This window comes from Sapajus apella, unplaced genomic scaffold, assembly GCF_009761245.1.
Source record: "Sapajus apella isolate SASKATOON/1434 unplaced genomic scaffold, GSC_monkey_1.0 scaffold11, whole genome shotgun sequence".
NCBI lineage: Eukaryota > Metazoa > Chordata > Mammalia > Primates > Cebidae > Sapajus > Sapajus apella.
Window position 1 is genome coordinate 37,225,445 of NW_022436951.1, and position 24,619 is coordinate 37,250,063.

Consider the following 24,619-nt stretch of genomic DNA (forward strand, 5'->3'; position numbering starts at 1 on the left):
ACACCAACTGAAACACAAGCAGACCCCGCTGTCCAGTCAGCAGGGGATGGGAGGTCAAGCTGGTACAGCAGCTGACAATGTTCTGTCTTGGCCAAACTCTAGCCAAGTTCCTCGGAGCCCCTTCACCACCAGGCCTCACCTTGGCCTCTAAAGTCATGAATAAACACAAACATGGTTTCTAACAGCTCGAAGCAACATCCCTAAGATGACCCCAGCCCCACTTCAGGTGCCTGTCTCAAAAATCTCAAGGCTTCCCAAGAATTTCCTGTCTGTTCCGGCTGACATCTGAAGAGAGGACCCCTGTCTCCCAGTCTCTGTGGGAGGGTGGGAGCCTCAGTTCTATGATCACCAGCTAGCAAACCAAGATAGATTTCACAGGGACCAACCATCCTTCATGCTGTTTGTAATTCTTCACCTCTTCATTCTGTGCCTTTAAAGACCCCAGTCTCAGTTGGTAGGAGGGGAAATGGCCTGGCTTCAGGGAAGAGACCTGTCTTCGGGAGATGACCTGCCATTCTTATCCCCTTTCCAGCTCCCCTCTCTGCTGAGAACTATTTTCATCACTCAATACAATTCTCCACTCTCACCATCTTCAATCATCAAGCATGACCTCATTCTTCTTGGATGCTAGACTAGAGCTTGGGCCCCACTGAGTGTGGGTACCAGAAAGGCTGTCATGCTGGCTCTTTGCCCCTGATGGTGGAAGGCAGCTGCCCCACACTACAGGGTCAGGGGCTGACCGAGCTGCTAACACACCTCCGTCCACTGAGCTGTGGATGATGGAACTGAAAGAGCTAATTAGCACATTGACACCCCCTCTGGAGATTTGGGGTTTGGGCACCCTTGCCTGGGTACCACCATGTTCCTCTCCTGGTAACACACCTGGTCTGGCCATGGGCTCTGCACGCAGCTTTCTCCTGTGTCTTCAGAGTGGCCAGCTGGATCCTGTACTCATTTTGCTCACGTGCTTCCTCCCACAAGGGGCTGAGCACAGCAGGCTGAGTAGATGAGGTACCCCTGCTGGGAGTCCAGCAAAGGGGCAGAGAAAAATCCTGCATCAGCTTTCACAACCCTCTGTGATGTGTCCCCATGTAAAGATGAAGAAAGCGAGGACCAGAAGGATCAAGGTTTTGCCCAGGCTTGATGGCTCCTGACAGCCCAGGACTGTGGCTGTCTCTAGCGGTCTTTCCCCACCTCCTGCCTCAGAGAACCCAAGCTTGGGTTTAGGAACTCTTAGGATCAGCAGCAGTGAGAGTAGGGTGGGATGACAAGCGCCCCGGTTGTTTGTGGCTCCAGCCCTCACCCCTGCATGTTTGCAGGGCACTGAGGAACCCAGGGTCCCTTCCACTGGTAGGCCTTGTGATGGGTTCTTCTAGCAGTTTTCATTTGGCCAGAAAAGCACACAAGAATAGCACAGCAGGCTGAGAGAGAATGCATCGCTCTCACCATGGTGTGTTATCACTCCCGCCAGCCTGCACCTGATTAAAGCACAAATACAACCAACAGGACACCGCTCTAAGAATGTCCACTTACGATCACAAAAATTTCCAGGCCACTTCCCGCCCAAACGTACTGTCTAGGTCCCTTGTCCAGGCAGCTCTTGTCCGCTTTGCTTCTCCGCTATCATGAGTGACGTGATGACAATCAGCACTTCTCTTTCTAAACTCAGGAACTCCAAGACTCACTGAAGGTAACTGCAAACTGGGGAAACTCCTTCGATGAACACGGTGCTTCTTACCTGGGAGGACAGGCAGATACTTTGCAAGGCACCACCCCTGTGACAGGTCGGGTCTTGGGATTGCAGAAGGACATATTTACTTGAAACTTCAGGTCTCTGTAGCAGCCCTCTCTCACGGTCATCTGTCCTGCAGGAAAGGAAGAAACGCAGAATAAAGACTCACATGCATGCCCCACAATAAAAGGCAGGTGAAGAGCTAAGAAAATCTCTTTTAAAAAATCTTAGCCATATTTACCTGTCTCTGTGTTAATGACCAACTGGCCAACTATTAATATTCCACTTTTCTGACCTGTCTTCATAAGTTGTCATTAGCGAATTTCATTCATTCTAAGATACACATATTTTCCCTGCATATTTTTATTTTAACATCTTTAAAGTCAACATTTGTTTTGCGATTGATGTCATCATACATGTGATGAAATTTAGTGGTTTTCTACTCTTTCCGTAGTTGAAAACACCAGCTGTTTTTCAGCAGAAACATTAATATTAAATATACCTGTTTCACATTTCCATTTGAGATGACAACAAGAAACAGTAATACATCAGCAGGAAACATAGACAACAAAATAACAAGCAGTTTGTCACCAGAGAATTCATAGAGCCCAATCTGAAAGGCACACTTTCACAGTTATGGCTCAGGTGTTGCATAGAAGGAGGTCAATGGAAATGGAAGTGTGTTTGATTCTCAGCCTCCATCTATTCAACACTTTGTGAACTTCTCTATATTTGCTCAACATTTCAATTAATTAAATTTATCCCAAAGGGACTTTAACTTAAGTAAGGGACCAGGAGTAGTCAGTTCATCAGGACAGAAAGTAGAATGGTGGTTGTCAGGGTCCTGAGGAGGGGGAATTAGGAACTAATGTCTAATGGACACGGAGTTTCCATTTGAGAAGATGAAAACATTCTGGAGACCATGGTGGTGATGGTTGTACATCAACGCGAATGTACCTCACAGTTCTAAAATGTACATTCAGAAATGGTGAAAGTGGCAAATTCCACATATATTTTGCCACAATAAAAAAGAGACTATAACTAAAAGACACTTTGAGGAATGATATTAAAAAGCGAATGCAGGGCCAGGCGTGGTGGCTCACACCTGCAATCCCAGCACTATGAGAGGCTTGGGCATGTGAATCGCTTGAGTCCAGCAGTTTGAGACCAGTCTGAGCAATGTGGCAAAACCCCATCTCTACAAAAAATACAAAGACCAGCCAGGCACGGCGGTATGCACTTGCAGTCCCAGGTCGGGAGGCTGAGGGGAGGATCACCGGAGCCTGGAAGGCAGCGGTTGCAGTGAGCCGAGATGGCACTGCCCTGCACTCCCGCCTGGATGACAAAGGGAGGCCCTGTCTCGAAAAAGTTAAGGAGTAGGGGAAAAAATAAATAGAACCAAACTAGTGTTGATTTAAAATTAACACAAAATATATTTACATCTAAAAATGATTTTATCGCTGCACTTGGAAAGACCGACGAAGGAGTCCTATAGGTTGGTTGGAGCTCCTGTTCTCATTCCTCTGCAGCCCAAGCCGTGTCCAACTCAGACAGACTCCGACAACTCAGCGTTTGCTCATAAGGAAATACAACAAAGAGACTGTCTCAGAGGAGCAAAGGAGCAGATTGTAGACACCAGGCACAAAAATCTCTAATGCCAGTTCCAAGGAAGTCAAAACCCTCCTGGCTTAAGGAAAATTAAAAGTCTCTAAAATACACGTTGAAAACAAGTTTGACATTTTGGCGTTGCTTAGTCAAAAGGAATAAGGCCATTCAGAAGGGAAAGTTGTACTCCATACAGTGTCCGTTTTCTTAAGTGTAAAGAGGAGGGCAGCTTCCCTAAGTTCCAAAGCAGGGAGCCACTGTAGGAACTCATGGCTCCAAGCCATAAGCCACCCATTTCCTTTAGCCTTTTGAGCATTGATAAAGCAGAAAGAGAGGTTACATAGGACCCTCGCAGTTCTGTAAAATCACTCATCTCTCTGCTAACCTGGCAGAATTATATATTTAGCCCAGGTAAGTGGTTTTTACATGGTGCTCCCTTCAGGTGAATTTTGCAATTATTTCTTTGATTTTAGTGATCTCTGATCAGAATAGGTTATTTAAAAATGACTTTAAGGCCAGAGGCAGTGGCTCATGCCTGTAATCCCAGCACTTTGGGAGGCCAAGAAGGGAGGATCACAAGGTCAGGAGTTCAAGACCAGCTTGACCAATAAGGTGATACCACGTCTCTACTAAAAATACAAAAATTAGGTGGGCATGGTGGCGCATGCCTGTAATCCCAGCTACTCAGGAGGCTGAGGCAAGAGATTGCCTGAACCTGGAGGGGGAGGTTGCAGTGAGCCAAGATCGTGCTACTGCATTCCAGCCTGGGTGACAGAGTGAGACTTTGTCTCCAAAAAAAAAAAAAAAAAAAAAAAAAAAAGATTTTGATACATACTCTAGAAATGTAAGAAAATTATTTAAACATATTGAGCCTCTTGAAGAAGAATGTTTCTATGAAAGAACAAGATTTAAACCACTGCAGACTAACAGCAAGAAGGCCGATGTGACGTTCATTGAAGATGGAACTCAATCCCTTGGGGCAACAGAAAGGCAGTACAAGTAAATATGTCTAGGACTGGTAAGTTTGCAGCTTCAGCATCTGTTCTAAAAGATCAATTTAGAAAAATCAAAGATGGATTTGAGATTGGCCTTTGAGTGTCCAACACCCTGCCGGCCGGGCAGGTGGAGTGGCCTTTGAAAGGGGCGAGACAGTGGGGCAAGAGAAATGCTAAAAGAAAATAAAAACTTGGGATTCCAATTCACTACACAGAAAGGAAAATTTAAGCTGAAAGCTGAGTCACGCAAAAAGCACCTTTCCTTTTGTTCCTAACAAGGAAGCTGCAGATATAAGGTTAAACACCCCCGCAGGTAGCTACCCGTGTTCACCTTATCATGTCCAGTGCCAATTTACTGAGTGAGATGCATACTCAATTGACAATTTCCTGCCTGTTCCTTTTCCCTTGCCACCTGTGGATCCAGTAATGGGACCATACCCTTAATCTTTCCCCTCCAGTCCGATTCTCCCCTTTAAATATCGAAGCCCTCAAATTAAATCATCTTTGGAGAAGGGCTCAGGCCACGGACTGTTTCGGAGATTCTGGATTCCCTTTTCCTGGCATATCCTTAACCTTGGCAAAATAAACTTCTAAATTGATTGAGACCTGTCTCAGATACTTTTTACAGTAAACAGGGTGGACTTCTAGAATTATGCTGCTCATACTCGAGCTGCCTGAACCTCGATTCAGCAGATGTGTTCTTGTGTTCTTGTGTTGGAGACAGAGCAGAAGCAGAATTTGCAGAAGCCTGGGTGGGCACAGGGTCCGGCTTCATCAGCGGTGCTGGGCAAGGCTCAGTTGTGGCTCAGGTGGGACTCAGCGGGCCAGAGACATGCGCAGGTGTGTTCAGGATCACAGAGGCTGTGCAGGATGACCCAAATGGCTGCACAGTGAAATTCACTGCAAAAGGAAGTGATGTCCCAGAAACTCATTGCTGTCAGTGTCCCTGAGATAGTAACGGACCAGCTCTGTGAACCATCATGTCGCACCCAGCACCGACTTGGGTACCAAGGGGTGGGCAATGATACGCCCCAAATCCCTTGTAGTTGAGGCCTCACAGCAGCTCCTGCCCTCAGGAGGGAGGAGCAGCACTGTTCTGGATCAGCTTCTGTTTTCCAGCAAATGAATGTCCTTTTTAAAATGGCATTTCCTTTTAAAAATATACATACACATGCACACATTCCTGCCACTCCCAGATTCAAAGCCCATCTTTCTGTTTTTAAGCTCTGGACTTCCTAACCTTACTCTTCTAGCCTGTGATGCTGGGATCCTGCCCTGCAACCTTTCCTTTGTCCTCTGACTCCCCAGGGCAGCCCACCTGCTGCTCTCTCCACCCGGAGTGCTTTAGAGGACAGCCGTGCATCTGGGCTTACCCAGTGGGTTTCTTCTCATCCCTTTCAATCAGGCCCAGACACACCAGCTTCTCTAGATTCCTTGGCTCACTGGTTCTCAAGCTTGAGTGTGTGTCAGAGCACCCTGGAAGGGCTTGTTCATTAAAACATGGAGTGCCAGGCTCTGCTTCTGGATTTCAGCTGCAGCAGGTCTGTGGTTGGGTCTTAGAATTTGCATTTCTAACAAAGGCTCAGTTGCTACTGCTCTTGCTAGACCAAGGACTACACCTTGAGAAGTGTTAAGTCCGCTCTGGGCAAACTTAGAAGCCACCATTGATTCCTGTTTCAGTTTACCCAGGTGTGATGAGTGCACACAGCTCCTAAGATCCCTGGGATCTCTGGAGCATGGAACTTTAAGTTCCCACTCCCCCACCTCACCAACCTCCAGAGAAGGGAGAGAGATTGGTAGTTGATAAACATATCCACATGGTGTGCGTGGCACATCTCAACTCCATGGCGACAAAAGCTCCTGGGCTTGGGACTGTTCGAGACCTCAAGACCTATGCAACTCTTCATCATTTGCAACCCTTGTAGTAAACCCATGATCGTAAATCAAGTGGCTTCTTGAGTTTTATGAGCCATTTTAGCAGTTCAGCAAACCTGAAAGGGAAAGCCTGTGGGAACCCCTGACTTTGTAGGCAAGTGGTGGATATCCATGAGACCCAGGACTGGAAACTCACATTGAGGTGAGGAAAGTCTTGGGGAATTGAGCTCTTACCCCTCTGGGGTTTGAAGCTAATTCCAGGTAGTCAGTATCAGAACTGAGCTGAACTGTAGGACACCAAGCTAGCAGCATCTAGAGAATTGGAGAACTGGTTGTTAGTGGAAAAATCCCACCTATTTGGTGTCAGAAGTGCTGTGAGTAAAAACCATTCATGTCAGGCTAGCTCAGCTTTATGCACATTTGTCCTGGAAAAATGATAGCAGTAACACCTTTCCCTCTCAAAGCCTCCCAGGTGTTTGCATTATGCTGCAGTTTGCATTACATCACAGTTTGTATCACATCACAGTTTGTATCACATGGCAGTTTGTATTACATGGCAGTTTGCATTACACCCCACTTTGCACCCCAGTAATTCATTACATGATAACTCTAATTATAAGATTCTCTTAACATTTATGTGTCATCTGTTGGAACAGAGTTCTCAGGGGGCAGAGTGCATTTGTTATTCATTGTTATAATTTCAGTGGCATGCCTGGATTAGTTTGTCACTTCACTTAGTTTTTGAGCCACTGGGCAATTCTGTTACATTCATTAACTTCTAAGCTCGGACAAGTTAGTAGAGGATTAACTAATACTTAGCCCCCATAAACATCATCAAAATAAGGATATATTCTATTCTTTACATATTGCTTAAGGGAAAACTGGGGGACAATTTCGATGACTGACACATGTATCAATGCTGAGATGCAATTTGAAGATGCTTTATCAACCCACTTTCCACTTGCTAAGTAGGACCGAGAGACTATTAAATTAGAAAAATAAACAAATGTTTGTTTAAAACTGTTATGCAGAAAATTTTATGGACTTCCTTAAGTGTAATAGTTATGATGACCCAATTTAAATAAGAAATATACAGAATAACTACACTATTTTTCTAAAACTGTTAGAAATCTAATGAATACAAATGAAAGTTAAGCTTTTCCTCTATTTACACTTACTTTTCAGGTTCAAAGTCCATTTTAACCAAACTTTAATGGCTTTTTTAGGAGGTGTGATTTTATAAACAATGGTTTCAGTTTGGTTTCCTGTTTTGAAATTAAAAACATGTGAAATTCAAATCTTCTGTTCAAGTCTGAACAAACAATTATGCCTTTATGATCACTGATGATTCTGAGCAAGGTACAGTCTCTCAATAACTAAGCAAATAAGAATTTTTTTTTTTTTTGCTTTGAAATAAACACAGAAGTTGGCTGGTAACTATTAATATAGTTAGTTTTCTTTCTTACTGGAGACATTTGTTTCGCTTCACCCTTAAGCTGCCTCGGTGTGGGCCATGTCCCAGGTCCAAGTCACAGAACTTTTACCTGTTAACTGGATAACAGGGAAGTCTGGATTTAGTAAGTCATGTGATAATTTAGTAACAACGTAGTAAAAAAAATATATAAAACTCAATGAAAAGCACTGTGTCCAATATAAGTGCAAGTCTTGTCTCAGTCAGTTAATTTTTAGCTGTGACCTTAGAAATCTTTTGTTTTCCTTAATGACATGTTAGTATCATTTTAGGCAACAACATTCCTTGTTATGTAGCCCAGCAGTGCATATTGCAAGACTTTTGGCATCCCTGGATGCTACCTATTAAATGTCATTAGCACGCCTCTCCCAATTACAATGACAACTAAAATACTGCCACAGGTTTCCAAATGCACCTTATGAGGGACAGTAGACTCTTCAGTCGAGAACGCTGACAGATGACAAGCACGTAAGATACATACATAATTAGGAAACAAAAGAGGAATGTACAGTGTCCCTTTGAAAGTTTTAGCAATTAACGGAAATAGAGAAGTTAGCAGGTTACAAAAAATTTACTTAATAATGATGAAAATGCTAAAAGTGATAATCTGTGGAATGTAGCTAAAGCAGTATTCAGAGGATAATTTGTGGCCTTAAATACTCAATAAATGTCAATAAATGAGTAAGAATGAAAATAAGTGAACTAAATATTTTAATTAGGATGTTACAAATAAAGGATAGCCCAAGAAAGCAGACAGAGAAATTTGATATAAAAACAGAAGTCAGTATATTAGAAACAGAAGTCAGTATACTGAATATAATAACGTATGACTTTGCATACCTTCTTTCACACTCTCCTCCGTAACACAAGAAAATCAGGAGTACATTTTCTAACTCTCTTGTCTGTGAGGCTTTCAGTTAGATCCCACCAATCAGAGGCACCAGCATGAGATTTGGAAGGTGGGAGTGAGAAGCCACATGCTCCCATCTCTGGAAGCAGTGGATGTAAGGATGGGCCTTGGCAGATGCAAAGGTCTGTAGTCATCTTTGGGCATTTTCTAGGAATCACTTGCTCCATTGCTGGATTATTTGTAATCATCACCTGTGATCTCTAAAATTTTCTGCAACTTTCTGCCTTTGGAAAAGCCAGAGTGTCTCTGACAGCTACAGATGTCTGGCCTTTACCCCTTCAATCATTCTATTTATAAACAACTGAAACTCTGTATTAAATGACTTACTGCTTGAAATACATAGAATAGTTTCTATTTTCTTGATGAAACTGTTACTGATATGTTGACTTCATGAAGTAAATAACTAGTAAGCACAAATGAGCAAGATAAGAAATGAGAATTAGAAAATATTTACATATAGAAGAAATGAAAATAATCGAATGGGCTAGTCTTTTCAAATATATAAAAATTAAGTTTTAAATTCTGCATTTAAAAAGATGGTGTTCTTAATTAGAAAAACTACCTCCAGAAGGAGGTAGATAGATAACGCCAAAGCTATTAAATTGTTCCAGAGCATAAAAAATAGGAAAGGTTTCCAACACTTATGGAAATGAATGTCTCATATTTTAGCACATAAAAGAAAACTACAGCTCAATAATACTTAGAAGTATTAACGTGAAAAATACCAAGTCAGCTAAGAGAAGGAAAGATCAAGTAGCATATTAGAAAGAAATACATCACCAGATAATGATTCATAGCAGGAATGCAAGGATGGTTCAACATTAAAAACAGATGTTAATATATTTCACCATTTAATGGATTAAAGGACAAACACAAACTCCATCATAGATGTAATAAAGTTCAGCATGTCATAAATTTAGCCTCCATTTTTGATAAAAACAATAAAACAGATGACAGATGGATATTTACTCATATCAATATATCTGCATATTTGTATGAGTTTGTGTGTTTATGTGTGTATATCTGTATCTACATATATAAATATAGATACTTGAATGTTTATTTAAACCTAGAAGCTAGCATTATGGGAAACACTAGAACTATTCCCATTAAAGTCAGAAATGAATAAAGAATTTTAACTCTTATTAGTTAAAATTATTTTGGAAACACTGGCTGACACAATTTGACAAAATAAAAAGAATATAAGGAGTATTAAAGTTATGACAAGAGGAAAGCTTCTGTGGTATGACTGTGTATCTAGGAAGCTCAAGAGAATAGGTGTTAAGATGGATCTGTTAAGTGATTATTGGCAGTGGGGAAAAGAAAGGACTAGAAATAGGGAGAGCAAGATGAATAATCAGAGATTCTTGGGTAACTTGAAAAAAATCAAGCCTGGATGTAAAAAGACCAGAGAAGTCTTTGAGGTAACTGGGAAATTGATCCCTGTTGCCACGATGGTATGAATTCACTACAGTGGGGAAAACCAAGCAAAGGTGTCCTTCAGGCCACTGTAGGTGTGGGACTGATGAGGGAACAGAGATAGAGGCAGAGATTTGCATGAAAAGACACAAGCCACTTCCTGGATAGTGATGATGGGGAAAAGCATCCAATGAGCCATCACTCTAAGGGAGAATACAAAGAAAGGAGGCCACTGATCTTGTTAGACAAGAATTCATGGAAACAAGCAGGTCTTGGAAATCCAGATGAAAGAAGTTTCAAGGGAGGAGTGGCCAGCTGTTAAAGGCTGCAGGGAGGCCAGGGAGGAGGGGCTGAGAAAGTGCCTGTGGCCGTGGTGACTGGGCAGGGTCTGGACTGGACGGTCTTCGAAGATGTGGATTGCAGAGATGAAACTGAGGTACTGGGGAGTCGGTGGTCCCTGGGTGAGAATGCAAGCAGGAAGTGCAGATTGCACTGATAAGCTTGTGAAAGGAAAATAAATCTTGGGACCTCAAAATTACTAAGCTAAAGGGAAAAGTCAAGCTGGGAACTCCTTGGGCAAACCTGCCTCCCCTTCTGTTCAAAGTCATCCCTCTGAGGCTCATGTGAGAGAATCGCATACCTGATTGCTTCCTCACTCCTATTGTTTATGTCAAAATGCAGAAACACTGAGCCAGACTAAATTGTGTCCTCAGTGGAAGGCTGATGGAGGCCTCAAAATAATACGACCTTTTGTCTATTATCTATTTCTAACCTGGAAGCCCTCACTTTGAGTTGTTCCGCCTTACCGGACTGAACCCATGTACATCTTATACATATTAATTGATGTCTCATGTCTCCCTAAAAATGTGTAAAAGTAAACCGTACCCCCGACCACCTTGGGCACATGTCTCAGGAGTTCTTGAGGCTGTGTCACGGGAGTGTCCTTAGCCTTGGCAAAATAAACTTTCTAAGTTGACCGAGGCATGTCTCAGATATTTTGTATTCACAAGCTTCACACTGAAAAGCAAAAGAAGGAAGAGAAGGAGTAGAAGAATGAAGAGTTTAAGATTAAGGAGGCCCGAGCCCATTTAAGAAAAAGGAATGGTTGGTAAGGAGAGGGAAGAATGACATTGCATGGAAAAAAAAAAAAGATACATTTGATGATAAGAAACGTGGATAATGGGATGAAGGGCACCAGTGGAGAATTTCATTTAGAATTGAGGAGAAGCATCCCCTCTGGGGCAAAAAGACATGACAAGATGAATAACAGAGGACCCTTGAGCGAAGGCCATGGGAGCAAGCTGATGCTTACGTGTGGCACGGCCTTTGCTGCATAGGGGGACGGAAACTGCCTGGTGTATGCGCAGAGACCCAGGCTGATGGAGACATAAACATATGGAAACTATTGCAGCATACTTCATAGTGGGTTTGGCTTTCAGTTTGCTTCTGAGGGTAAAGTGTTGACTTTAATCTACAAAGATCAGTAGGATTTGGGATTCCGTTAACAGAAATTGTTTTCCTCTTTTTACAAAATTACCATTATTAAAGTCATGTGTGGGGGGAGGGGTCTGCTAATGATCCTCAGGCTTGCATCCTGGGAGTTCTCCAGGGAAGCCCTTGTCTTCAGTTTTCACCCCCGCCCACTGAGGCATCTTCACTCACCTTCCAAGGTCATAAAGGCAGGCCTTTCCCTACCCCAGTCCCTGAGAGGCAATCTTCTGATGGCCACTTTAAAATTAACTGCTGCATTCAGTGGAGTTATTGTTTTTCTTTTAAAATGCAGTTTCCCCCCCCCAGGGCAATCATTTTCTTATTGTAAGTCTGAATGCCAGGAATTCCAGAAATCTCTCTGGGGTATAAGACAGAGACTGGTGAGTGTCCTTTGCGTGCAGTGTGTTTGGAGAGAAGTCCCCTGGTGAAAACACAATGGAAAGCAACTCCCATGGGCATCGTAGACACTGGGACATGGTATTAAAAGCATGGACTACTTGGCCCCATACCCAGGGCTTTTGATTCAGCAGGTCTGGGCTGGGGTCCCAAGAATCTGCATTTCTCAAGAGTTCCCAAGTGATGCTGATGTTGCTGGCCTGGGGTCCCACCATGCAGACAGCGTCTCAGTTACTCTTCCACAAGATTTCCCGTACAGTGGTCTTACCCTGGTAGGCATCCAGGTTCATGAAAGTGAAATCGGAATCTTTATAAATCCATCTCATTTCAGTCTCTGTGCCATAGAAAACTAAAAATCTCCGTGTGTGTGACACACACACACATATTTGTGGTCACGGTTTTCCCAAGAGAAAAGGTTTTAGACTTTTAGAAACCACCCCATTTGAAACACTCTCCATAAAAGTGAAGCCAATATTGGTAATTTCTAAGGAACTTTTCTTGGAGTATGGAAGCATTATTTGTTTATAGTATGTTGAAAGTTGGAATAACACTTGGCTGTGTTAATAATTGCTCAAGAATATGGCCTGCCACATTAGAAGTGGGCTGTTCATGCACATAACTAAGGAGAAACTCTCTGCAAATAGAGGACAGAGATGACATAGTGACACAGAGAAAGCTGATCACTAGGCCCCTCCTGAAGGAAGGTATGCATTTGCAGAACTGTGCATGGAGAGAGACGAGGTGGCTGCACTAAGATGCTCACAGTAGCATCTCTCAAGGAGGGGCGTCTCAGGAATGATTTGTATTCTCTACTTTCTATTTATTTGTGACATTTGTAATGAAAAACATGCCCCAAACAAGCAAATTTGAGCCTCTATGAAGGTAGATATCCCGTCTTGCTGATACCTTAGGCAGACTTGGCTCAAGGACACTGGGCAAGAGGCCCCCGACTGATCCAAACATTCTTATCTGCCTGCACTCTCTCTGTTCACAGCTGCTCTGGCCTCTCCTACCCTTGACTGCCCTGAGGGCTCTTCATTCAAAGGCCTAAAGGGGTGAATGGAGGGAGGAAGGAGCCAGAGGCTAAAGGGCAGCTGACATTTGGTTTTACTTTTGATCCATCTTATATATCGACAGACACAGACCACAGAACATCAAACTGGAAAGACCTTAGAGGCCCCTTTAAAACACACAGCTGTGTGTCTGTCCAGGAGTGCATGCACACACATACACACACACACACAGAGAAGACAGGATGGTGAACCAGTTTAAGTACCTTCCTCAGCAGGAGGCAGAGTGGAAGTCAGTCCCATACAGCGCCCTCTCTACCACACCACCCATCACACCAGAGTCCTGTTCCTGGGGCTGGGGCTGGGCCTGGGCCCCAACACTTACTAAACTCTCAGGTATCACATGGCGGTCACATGGCTGGGTTATTAAAGAGTAGGTTTGAGTTATGCTTTAAGAAACCATTTTTCATGGTTAATCCAGCGCTATGGGGAATCATGTGAGATCAGAAGGTCTTTGCATAGCTAGAGAACCTGAAAATCTGAGGTCATAGGCTGGCCAGGGACATTCAGATTTCTTCTTCCATATCTTTGATTTTGTTCCTTATTTTCTGCATGGTTCCTATCAGACTAGTTCCCCTATAGCTTTTCTCCTCTAATCCACTCTCAAACTCTTGCGTTTCTGTTGTCTATTTGATACAAACAGGAGGCAGAGAAATACTGGCTAGAAGAGGGCAGGGTCCCTGGCAAGGGCTCCACCCTCAAGTCTGGACCCACAGCCCAAAGTGAGAACTGTCCCTGTTGTCCTGCCCAAATGTTGCCTTTAGGCTCACCTAGCCCCCTGTCCTGTGCCCATAAGAACCCCAAACCTCAGACTCAGTGGACATATACACACAGAAGATAGAAGCACCTGAACGTCGAGAGAAGTAGCTGGACATCAGAGACTGTGGTTGGAGAGCAGCACAGCCAGGGACGGTCAGAGTCAAGTTTGGCTGTGGACAGCCAGGTTCCAGGGGAATATTATATTCCCACTCCATCTCCTTTCCAATTCCTCTTCCCGCTGAGAGTCACTTCCACCACTCAATAAAGTCCTCCACGTTCAACCACCCTTCAACTTGTTCCTGTGACCTGGCTATTCCTGGACCCTGGACAAGAACTAGGGTACCAAGAGGGCAGAGTATCAAACGCTGTTACCTGATCCTTCACTGAGCTGGTTAATAATAGTTAGCAGTCTGCAAATGTTAAAAGAGCACTGATTGTAATAAAGGCCCTCTGTGGCTCCAGGGGTTGTGGACACCCCTTCCTGGATGGTAGAGCTAAGAGAGCATTGTAACACAGTTGGATGCTGCTGTGGGGTCCGCACAAAGCCTGCTTCTGCCACAGAGGGGCTATCGGCAAATTCCAGCACTTGTCACACTGGTTCCTACACCCATCTGCTCACATGCTCCCTCTCATAAGGGATTGAGTACAGTGGCCAAGTAAACGAGTCACCCCTTTACGAGTCTCGTGCAGGGGGTCAAGGGCACTCTCCCACCTCATATTCAGAACACTGTGCCGGTCCATTATCCAGTCATAAGACATTTATTACCTGCATGACTGCATCACATGTAGGAAAAACTATAAGAGATAAAAATTAAGCAAAATAAACTACACTCCAGTTCTTGCATACTACGTCTGTTTTCAAAGGGTTTTTCTTGGATCCTTAATCAGAGACTTTTGAGACAATACACACAAAATTCGCTTGCTCAAGATCTTGGATTAGTCGACTTAGATCTAAAGTATTAAGTTCTTATATTTGACATCAGCAATCCTGGTCCTCTGGCCTTCATAGTTTAGGACTCATACCATTCTCCTCTAGCCATCACCTTCCGTCTCAGACTGGAAGACACCTCTCTGGTTATCCTGACTCTCTAGCTTGCACACAGCAAACTGTGACACTTCACAGCCTCTGTAATTGCGTAAGCCGATTTCTTCCAATCAATCTCTTTTTCTCTACATAAATAAACAGATGAATAGAGAGACAGATATCTCCTTCTGGTTGTTTTTCTGGAGGACCCTAATATACCAACCCATATAAACAGTAATAGGCATAAAAGTGAATTTATATGTTTATTCCATTGGCTAATTTCAAATGTCTGAATATTCCGAGAACATAAAAATATGTACAGAAAGCCATATGTTCAATAGCATTGAGGTTTTCCGAGGTCTATTATTATACCAGATTTTGGATTATTATGTTTTCAGATGTATCTCACATGATGGAATGGGGTCTCCTTGGCTATTTAGCTCAAGTATTACTTCTCTGGACACTTACGGAGACTCTAGTATTATTTCCCTGACTAATGGCATGTCCAGGAAGGAAGTTCTCAGCAGTACATAAAATCAGTTAATTTTTTCCGAAAGAAAAATCGCAGAATTCATGGGAATGCCAGAATCATGCAGGCCAATTTTGTAAATGATCTATATTAATAGATAAGAGAGGGGAAGGGCATAAGCTTCAAAAGGTAATTTAAGAAGCTCAGAGAGAACAATCCATTATCTGCGGAAAGACAAACCGTGGCCATGGGGTGGTGAGTTTGATGAGCAATGTGCTTGGGCAGTGCTTTCATCTTTTTACAGAAACCAGCTCTGGCCAGGTCTTTGGAAACCACTTAAAAATCATCACGTTTGCCAGACTGTCTAGAAGAAGAGTCTTAAGTCTGGAAGAGCATGATTTCATCAAAGAATTGCTGAGTTTTCCAAAATTTGAACTATAGAATGAATTCCAGCTGTTGCCAAAAGCTTTATCCTTCTTTTATAAAGAAAAAGAAAAACCAATTCCGTAAGAAAACCTGCATGGAAAACCGGATGATATTCCACAAACGAATGCATGAGCTCTCAAAAGAAGCATGCATTGTTTCTATCACACCTGCTAGATATATTATTGATGCCTCATGCATGAACATTACAGGGCCTTGAACTCAGAAGAGGGAAGGCAGCTTCAGGGAACTGGTATATTCCTGGATGCTCTCCAGATTCTGAGTGGTTCCCAGTGTATTCAAGTGACAGCTTGGCCCGGCAGGATTGCTGTGGACACATGCTATCCCGACATTTACTAGAGTTGGAGGCTGAGGTACCTTCACGAGTCTTACCAGAGGCAGATTCCCTGCTTCACAGGGAACTGCCTTCACTAGCCTATTTCCCAGACAACGTTGACCTGTCAATGGTAGAGGGCTATGCAGCCCGTATGGATATAGGCAGTAATTGCCCATTTTTAAGGCTCCAAGTTTGCAGACTTTAAGTCCTGTGGGCACAAGTGAATCGTACAGCAAGAGTGGAGAAGAACCGGCATGGCCACATAGTGGGAACGTGGGAGGGACCCCGGCACCCCTGATGAGCAGAGGCTTGCTGGAACTGCAGAGACTCTGGGAACAAGAAGGAATTCCTGCTTTTTTGGGAAGATGTGGGCTTGTTTGACTCTGGACCTCTGTGCACACTTGAAAAAATGGGCCTGTGTGACATCACGCCGCCCACGACCCTGAGGCATACACTCCACTCTCTGGGAGATAAACCTCTGTTTTTCTCTCTGCTTTTTTGGGAAGAAAGGAGCTGGGGTGGGTAATATATTTTGTAATTTACAGGGACTTAGATAAAGAACAGGAGACATTTTTAGTAGATCATCTCAAAGGTGACCCAAGGCAGGGAAAAAGAAACCAGAATCATTTCAACTTGAACTCTGGGACTCAGCCCTTTAGATGAAGTTTAAAAGAGAAAGAGACACATCCACTAGGATTCAGAACATTCTAACACACAAAGTGAGGATAGGAAAGATCTAATTTAAAGCAGTTTCTGTGAAAAAGACCTAGAGATTTTAGCCTATCAGATGAGCAATAGAAACCAAAACCCACTGCTGCTCTTTAAAGCCATCTCAGCGATGGAACTCAGAGAAAGTCAGGCGTCCCAACTGCAGCTGAGCTGAGACTCTTCCTGCGAACAGGCCTGGAGATCTCTCTGAACCCTCAGAGTTCTTAGAGACAGACTACCATCTTGCATTGTTACACGTGGGCATATGGGTACCTCCTTGCTCCAGATTGCAAATGATTTTGAGGACAGGGTCAAGTATATACCACCTTGACTTATAAACTTAGAACTCAGCATAGTGGCTCCCACATTTAAGAAAAAAGTGCTGAAGTACGCTACTCGATTCACTGATTAAGATGCACAAATGTACAATACCTCAACTAGCTATGACATGAAAGAGGCACTAAATAGTTTTCATGTAAAGCAACAGCTCCTTAAGCATTTCATCGTTCAATTCAGATAGGGAAGAAATCAAGCAAAGGTCTCTTGCATTTCCCTAGGTGGTTTAAAGATGTTTAAGGTTCAGATCCAAACACGCAAGCATTTGCTGACTGAACAAGTACGTGAATGAATGAATCAATGGATGGCTGGCTTGATATCAACAAAGCAGGGCAAATTTGCAAGGGATTCCAATAGTTTTTCCAAACTTCATCCCTAAAGGAATTAATTCTTAAGCCCCAGATCTATTTGTAGATGGTGAAGAGAATAATATTAAAAAACTGTAAGAGAGGATGGTTTAAAAGCCAGTTTTAAGGTTTGTTTGAGAAATTTTAATTGTGAATTAGATGAATATTTTCATTTGCATGAAAATGCCTCATCCCCAGACATGACAGGATACATGTTGGACAATTTAAGACATACGTCAAATTTTAATAAGTACTTTTATTTGGAAATAAATCAGAAGTTCAAGATTAGTGATTTGGAATACATTGGGCCAAATGAGTTGTAGGTACTGACTTTAAAAGATGACAGCATATGTAATCTTGAGAAAAGACTGATGTTTTAAAAAGTAAACAAAAGTCTAGTGAAGTCATTACCACATCAAAAAGTCTCCATCTCAGAGACAGCCACAATAAGATAAGCTATCTCTGGGCAATATTCTTGGCATGTTGTCGCTCTAGTTGAGTTTTATGCCTCATTACCAATGCCCCAGACACTCACTGAGTGTCCAGTTAGGGCACGATGAAGCAGGAACATTGAAATTAAAAAAATGCAATTATGTCATAAAAGTGAGAGGAGAGAAGAAAGAAACAGAAGAAGCTGTCAGAAAGGGAGATAGAAGGCATGACCTGGCTGTGTGGAAACCTTATTTCCTACAGACAGATGGGCCCATTGTAGGAGATAAGGAAATGAGATCTCTTTAAATCAGAAAGAATTATCCGTCCTCTTGTGACGCCAGGTAATGTTTCTGGAATGAAGCAAGAGGTGGGGGAAATTTTCCAGCTGTCTTCTTCCCATTCATTAATTCCATAACTCCCTTTGTAGACACTTAAATTCTCAAAAAAAGAGCTAAGAAAAAGATGATTTAAAAGTTTCAAATCCAGAACATCAGGAAGTCTATGTAACTAGAAGTCTTAAAAAATATATAAAATATGCAGATAAGATAAAAATGGCATTTATACTTTCCCCCCTTTTTTTTTTTTTTGAAGAATCAGGTCAAGAATTTTCAGGTGATACATTAATCTAATCCTCTAAGAAATGAGAACAATAATCAAAAGTTATTATATCACGCTCATTGGGAAAGTTATTCTCTCACAAAATGGAAAAACTGAGGAGGAGACTCATTTTGGGTTTTCATCCTCCACTATCAATCATCCAAGCGACTAAAATATGCTGTTGTCAGATAACACAGAATTTAAATAATCCTTTGAAATTTAGAAGGCTCCAACAGGATATAACTAAGGAAGCATTTAATAAAGTTAAAGTAATTGAGGTTTTAGTTCTAAAGGATCTGTGTCATCAGACGTCATCAACTCCTGAAGCTCCTAAAGTTCAGTAAGGCAGAGACAGTAAATTCTAATAAACTACTTAATCAAAACAACCACTTATAATTGAGTAATGAAGTCTTGAGAAATAAAAGTCCTTACCTCAAAATCAGTCACTGTGATTAACATTCAGTGAATAACTATGTCACTTAAGATTATCAGGGGAAATTTGACAAGTCCACCAAACACAGATCAAAGGAAAATTGAAAAGTGCAATTGAACGAGATCAGCCTTCACCCTGAATGACCATGAAATGTAAGCGCCGCCCACATGTGAGGGCGCCCCCTCACTGCTGACATTTCAATCTTATGTTCGTTGGACTGCAGCTCCCATTGCCAGGTAGAAGCTGTATTATGACAGGAAGATAGGAAGTCGAAGAATATCTTGTGCTTCCCTGGCATAATCATCTTTGTTAAAGAGTGTTAACATCAGCAATGTGCTCAGTTGCAGTTTGGCTGTGGTGGGGTGACATAAGAACGGAGCCAGTAAACCCATTTGAACCAAGTTACGTGCCACCTCTGAGATGATAATAATGATTGCTTCCAGGCATTGATATTCATAACATCTTTAAGCTTCACATACATAAAAGGCTGATTCAAAATTTCTAAGGAACGTGGCCTGATGAAGCCAAGACTTGAATCTGATATGGCTGCCTTGAACCTGTGGTCTTTGTACCCTTAACCTGTCAAAGGTTTTGACAAGATAATATATGTGAAAGCACGTAGTAGGTGTTCAAAACATGGCAATAATGTGTTTCTTACTTTTATCTTGCTTGTATAGAAAGTAATTCTGGGGATACTAGGGAAGGAAAGAGAGAGAATAAGAGAGTGAGGCTGTGGGTTTAAGCATCTACGAAAACAGAGGAGGATCGACTATAACTCAGCCCTGCTGGGTAACCATTTGCAAATGTTCCCTTCCCTAATTACACACACATGGCCAGTGACAGGGTGCCCTGATTAGGTGATGAGTCTTCCGTCCTATGAAGAGGTCAGGTTTTTACCAGGAAGACTGCAGAGTATTATCCTACAGAAGACAGGAAAGTACAGACATCCTGCACTCCATCCAGCTGTTGAATTGAGAATCCATGTTTTCCATCAATTTCCCATTGAAATTGAAAACAAACACTCACTGACTCTCTAATGCAGCTCTTTAGAAAAGTGATTAGGGAATGGATTTTGGGTGGATTTACCCCAGAAACTCTCACTTATTTGGTAGGGATAGTCAGGTGCACGAATCATCCATTCGGTGTTTGAGGATACTGAGATGAATAACCTGGTAGCAGCTGAGAAAACTAAGAGTTCCTCTGAATGCCTGATGCTCAACGGAAAGGCACCAGTGAACCTGGTGGAATGAAACAGAATCATCTACTGGCCCTTCTTTACAGACGTTTCCATGGAATTCATTATACATTTTTTATAAAATGAAAAGGAACAAGAAAGAGTTCCAAAATTCATACTTTCCTTACACAAATATGAAGTTTGTGATTCCGTTATTATCCTAACCAATTACTATGTATTTGAAGATCCTAAATAGGAGAGGTAAAGTCAAGTGCATTCAACATAATCCGTGAAAACATGGGTATGGTTACAAGATCAGAGGAAAAGGGAAAGAAAATACGTATGGTGAGAAATGACCTTTCCCATGTCACACAGAGAGAGGAGCATACAAGGTGGTTTTGTTACACTATTTTCTAAATAAAGTTAACCGGTGGCTGAGGCGGGCCATATCACTAGTATGAGATTTGACATATTTCTGTCTGGTCGCTCCTAGAGCAACGTGCTTGCTATTCTTCTGTGCAGAAGGTAGCTATGATTTTCCTCAGACAGTATTTCACTCAGAGTCATTAGCTTTGCTAGCACCCATAATTTAATTATTTCATCCTTAGTTCCTACTGGGAAGAATGAACATACATCAAGTACCTCGTGATTTTAGGACTATTTAAGCTTTTTGTTAGTCTTTCAGTTTTCCTTTAGTTTCTTCATCTTATTTATTTAGATCAACTATGGAGAACATACAAATTTATTTTTATTTATTTTTTTATTCATTCATTATCTTCTTACTTGATTCCAGTTCTCATCTGGGAATCACGTTTCTTTACTTAAATATAATATTATGTAAATTAACTTCTTAGTTATTAAAACCCGGAATGCTCAAAGCCGAAATCCACTTGGCCAGATGGAAACTTGTCGACTTGATAAATATCAGATAGAATTTATTATGTTGTTTTAAACTTGCAAATATTTGCTCACCACTGTTTATATCAGATAGTCAGTATATGTGCACTTCCTTTTGACATGTTTTTTCTTGATGTTTTCTTTGCAACTTTCAAAATATTCTTTTATTTTGTGGGCAAATCTGACTATATAACTGGAAGGCAAAGCTATTTCCAGGAAGCTTTTTGAACGAGATTAGATGGATTAAAAAACCCACTCTAAGTCAGTGCATTTTCCATGAGAGTTTCTGTTTCTCACTATCAACATGATGCATTTCATAATTACAGTGACTTTCACTTGACTAATCTCAATTAACAAAATTATCTTTGAAAATATCTTAAATTAGATGAAATGCAGGAATCAAAGCACCCACTGCTTCCTCAGAGTCACACACTGAAGTAGATAAACAGGAGAAGGCAGCTCAAGCTTAAAAGTGACATTTCCCACCTTGGGAATGTCACTGCTACTGGCTGGGAGAAGCCATGGGCTACTCTTTACGACTCAAGAAGGGTGGGTGCAGTGCACCCCACGGCTGAAGGCTCACGTGCTGCCTCTAGGACCAGCATGGGAGGAACCTCCACGAATAGCATTGGAAGGGACCTACCCCCTCCGCAGGACACGGAGCACTCAGAGCGCACGATGGCCCAGGTGTAGCTGGGCTGGGCAGGGGGCTGCTTCTTGGCCCCCAAGTGAGGCATGGAGTATTCCCAGGCAATGCCTGGGTTCCTTCCCTGAAACAGGAGCTACAAAATAAGAAAGGGGAAAAAGAAAACAAATTAATGTAAAACCAGCCAATACATGCTAATGTGGCTTAGATTACTTAAAACAACAATCAACCAACAAAAAGTTTATTATGATGAGGAACTAAATTCAGACTATCATCCACATTTACATAAAATTTCTAAACAGGAATAACCCTCCCATCTAGACTCAAGCTCATCTAGAAAAACGTCTAGACTTTCCACCCTTCTCCTTACAGTTAGTGTATTCCTGCATGCAAAACTTCAAATACCTTTGCAACTTAGAAAAAGCTGTTTCAAATTACCATTGTTCTTGATACATAATAGAGACACACATTTGGGGGGTACATGTAATAATTTGATACATCCTAAAAAAGGCATTTGGTTATCTCCCTTGGTGTTTCTTTGGGATCCCCTACAAATTCCCTGCATCTGAGCAAATCAGAAAGAGATACCTACAAACGGTGTCACGATTCCTGGTGAGTTCTAATAACCCAGGACCCTTCAACAGCAATAGTTAGGATTCATGAATGACCAAAGCTAAGTTAGAGTACTTTTTACAGGGAGAGATGAAGAGGACTTTTGCCTACTTGCAGACACCCATCAAGTCCAGGGGAAAAGGTATTTTTTCAGTAAAAAAGATCACTCAGTCATAGTTTAGGGCATGGAATCGGGTTTGGACTCTGCATTTCCTAGCTTGAAACCCAATCATGTGGACCAGCCACCATTTCTCTCATAAATGTATTAGATCCTTGAATTCTGGTTAGAAGACTTTTCTGGAAAACTCCCCATAACCTGTTGACATAAATCCCATACCAGCACCTGAGAGTCTTTGCCCCCTGTAGACAAACAGACTCACCCTCCCCTAAGCAACCTGGCCCCATGCTCTACCCTCTGCCCGATGACACAGCTCCAGTCTCAGTGGTGCTGATGTTGTGGGACAGGAACAAGCCCAGGACAGGGGGTTGCTCTGCCAGGCCACTGAAAGGATCTCCAGCCCTGACATTCTGAGCCTTTGCAACTCTTCTTCCGTCGAGAACAGCTTCCTAACAAGCCTCACTTATTTTCAACTCAGAGGCATCTCTCTTTCTCTCTGATTGTTAAAGCTAAAAGCCTCAGATGGTGGGAGACTTGATCAAGAAAAGAATTCAAAATAAATATGTTTAGGAAGGAGTAGAATGAAAGCGTTGAGAGGCAGGACAGGAGATGGAGGCAGAACCTGTGGAGAACCTGTGGAGGTGCAGCAGCTGCTCCACCTACACCATACCCGACTGCCTGGGGAAGCATGTCCCAGGAAGACACAAGAGGATGGGATAGGGTGGCCAGTCCTAGGGAACAGGTGGGGACATCCAGATGGCTGCACCTCCATAGCAAGGTGTAGATTGATGGGGCAACTTTTGAATCAGGCACTTTTTTTCAACTGTTCACAGAAACATAACAAGGTGGGGAGATAGAGCTTCCACTACCCAGCACTGCTATCTGCACAGTCGCATGGGATAGGTGGTGCTGTCAGGATCCGACTATATTTTGTGAGCCTTTGCATTCATGAGTAAACAGAATGGCTCGGTTTGGGAGGTGACCCACCCACTGGACACTGGGTCGATGTGACTGCAGAGCTGTGGCTAGCCAAGATCAATGCTGTGACACAGGCAGGTCATCACACAGCAAGGGGCTCCACCTCTTAGTTATCTTCTATTGCCACAGGACACAGCAGAAATGCGGATCCCACCCTAGACACAGGAGAAGTCATAATCCACCTCCCTCCTCCAAGAGTGGCCACTTCTCACAGCTGTCGAGCTTACAGAACAGAAGACTTTTGCAAACATCTCCTGCTAAAACCCCCAAATGGGAACGCAGGTGAGCACTTAAATACAAACGTAATCATACACCAAAAAGTGAATGACGATAAAAACAAGCCTGCTGCCCCATTCAGCCTATGGATAGATCACTCTATTTTATAACAGTTTTTTTTTTTAATAACTGTTTACATTCTCCTGTATTCTGAAAATTATGCCAACAGCCATGAATTTACACAAACACCAGAACATCCCCAAAACCTAAGCCCCAAAACCAAGAGACTGGACTTTACCTCCACAATCAGTGTTTCGTTGGTTGGTCCAGCAGCGATTAAGTTCTCAGGCTCATTGTAGGACCGTCTATAGTCAAAAGTAGTGCCTGAAAACTTGTACCGGCCGGGCCAGTCCACAGTCCAATGTCCATTCAGGTAGTACCTTCTGAGAGCATTGCACACAGAAATGTAGGAGGTAGATACATTCATTTCATAGATGCGAATACTCCGGGCTCCAGAAGGAATGGTGACCATGTGGTAATACTCTAGATAAAGGAAATGGGGAAGATACAGCTTTTCATTCCATAAAGCTGAGGCAAACTCTCTAAGCAACCCCAGTCCTCAGAAAATAAAACCTGAGTATCCACATTTGGAACTGGGGGAAGATGTGTTCTGGTGATCAGTTACCTTAGAACTATACCCTACTGCTTTTTATTAATTGGAGCAGAGCTCCTGTGATGTTCACTCTTCCTAAGAACAATTTTAATTCAAATAACCTAGCTACCACATCCAGTCAAAGCAAGAGGCTCAAGAAGCAAAGAGCTAGCTAAGGCAGGAAGTGAGGTAGTGGAAGGAGGGCCTGCTGTTTTCACTGTCACCTCGAGCTCCTCGGCTAAGAAGCCCCAGTTACAATCTTCTTTGCCCAAGGCTTGTGGACAAGTCTACTCACGGTTGGTGTGGTGGTGCTTGGTGTAGAGGCCTCTGTGAATCGTGCAGGCTGAGTTATTCCCCTTACACACCCCACAGGTGTCTTCAGCAGCATCAGATCCCAGGACATTGTCACATCCAACTCTCTGGAGGGCCCACAAGGTCACATGTCATTCATGGAAGAAAGGACAACACAGCAATAATGTCACCAATCTCATGCAAAA

The 24,619-nt window shown here is 42.6% G+C and overlaps 1 protein-coding gene across 2 annotated transcripts in view; it reads right to left on the minus strand.

Annotated features, from left to right (window-relative positions):
- Positions 1-24,619, minus strand: part of ADAMTS16 (ADAM metallopeptidase with thrombospondin type 1 motif 16) — a 195,189-nt gene that overhangs the window by 63,433 nt on the left and 107,137 nt on the right. For both annotated transcript variants that reach the window (XM_032279138.1, XM_032279137.1), the window contains 4 exons: positions 24,418-24,541; positions 23,769-24,013; positions 21,544-21,682; positions 1,739-1,865 (listed from right to left, as the gene is read on the minus strand). In XM_032279138.1, the coding sequence (XP_032135029.1) occupies positions 1,739-1,865; positions 21,544-21,682; positions 23,769-24,013; positions 24,418-24,541 (635 nt within the window). The remainder of the gene's footprint in view (positions 1-1,738; positions 1,866-21,543; positions 21,683-23,768; positions 24,014-24,417; positions 24,542-24,619) is intronic.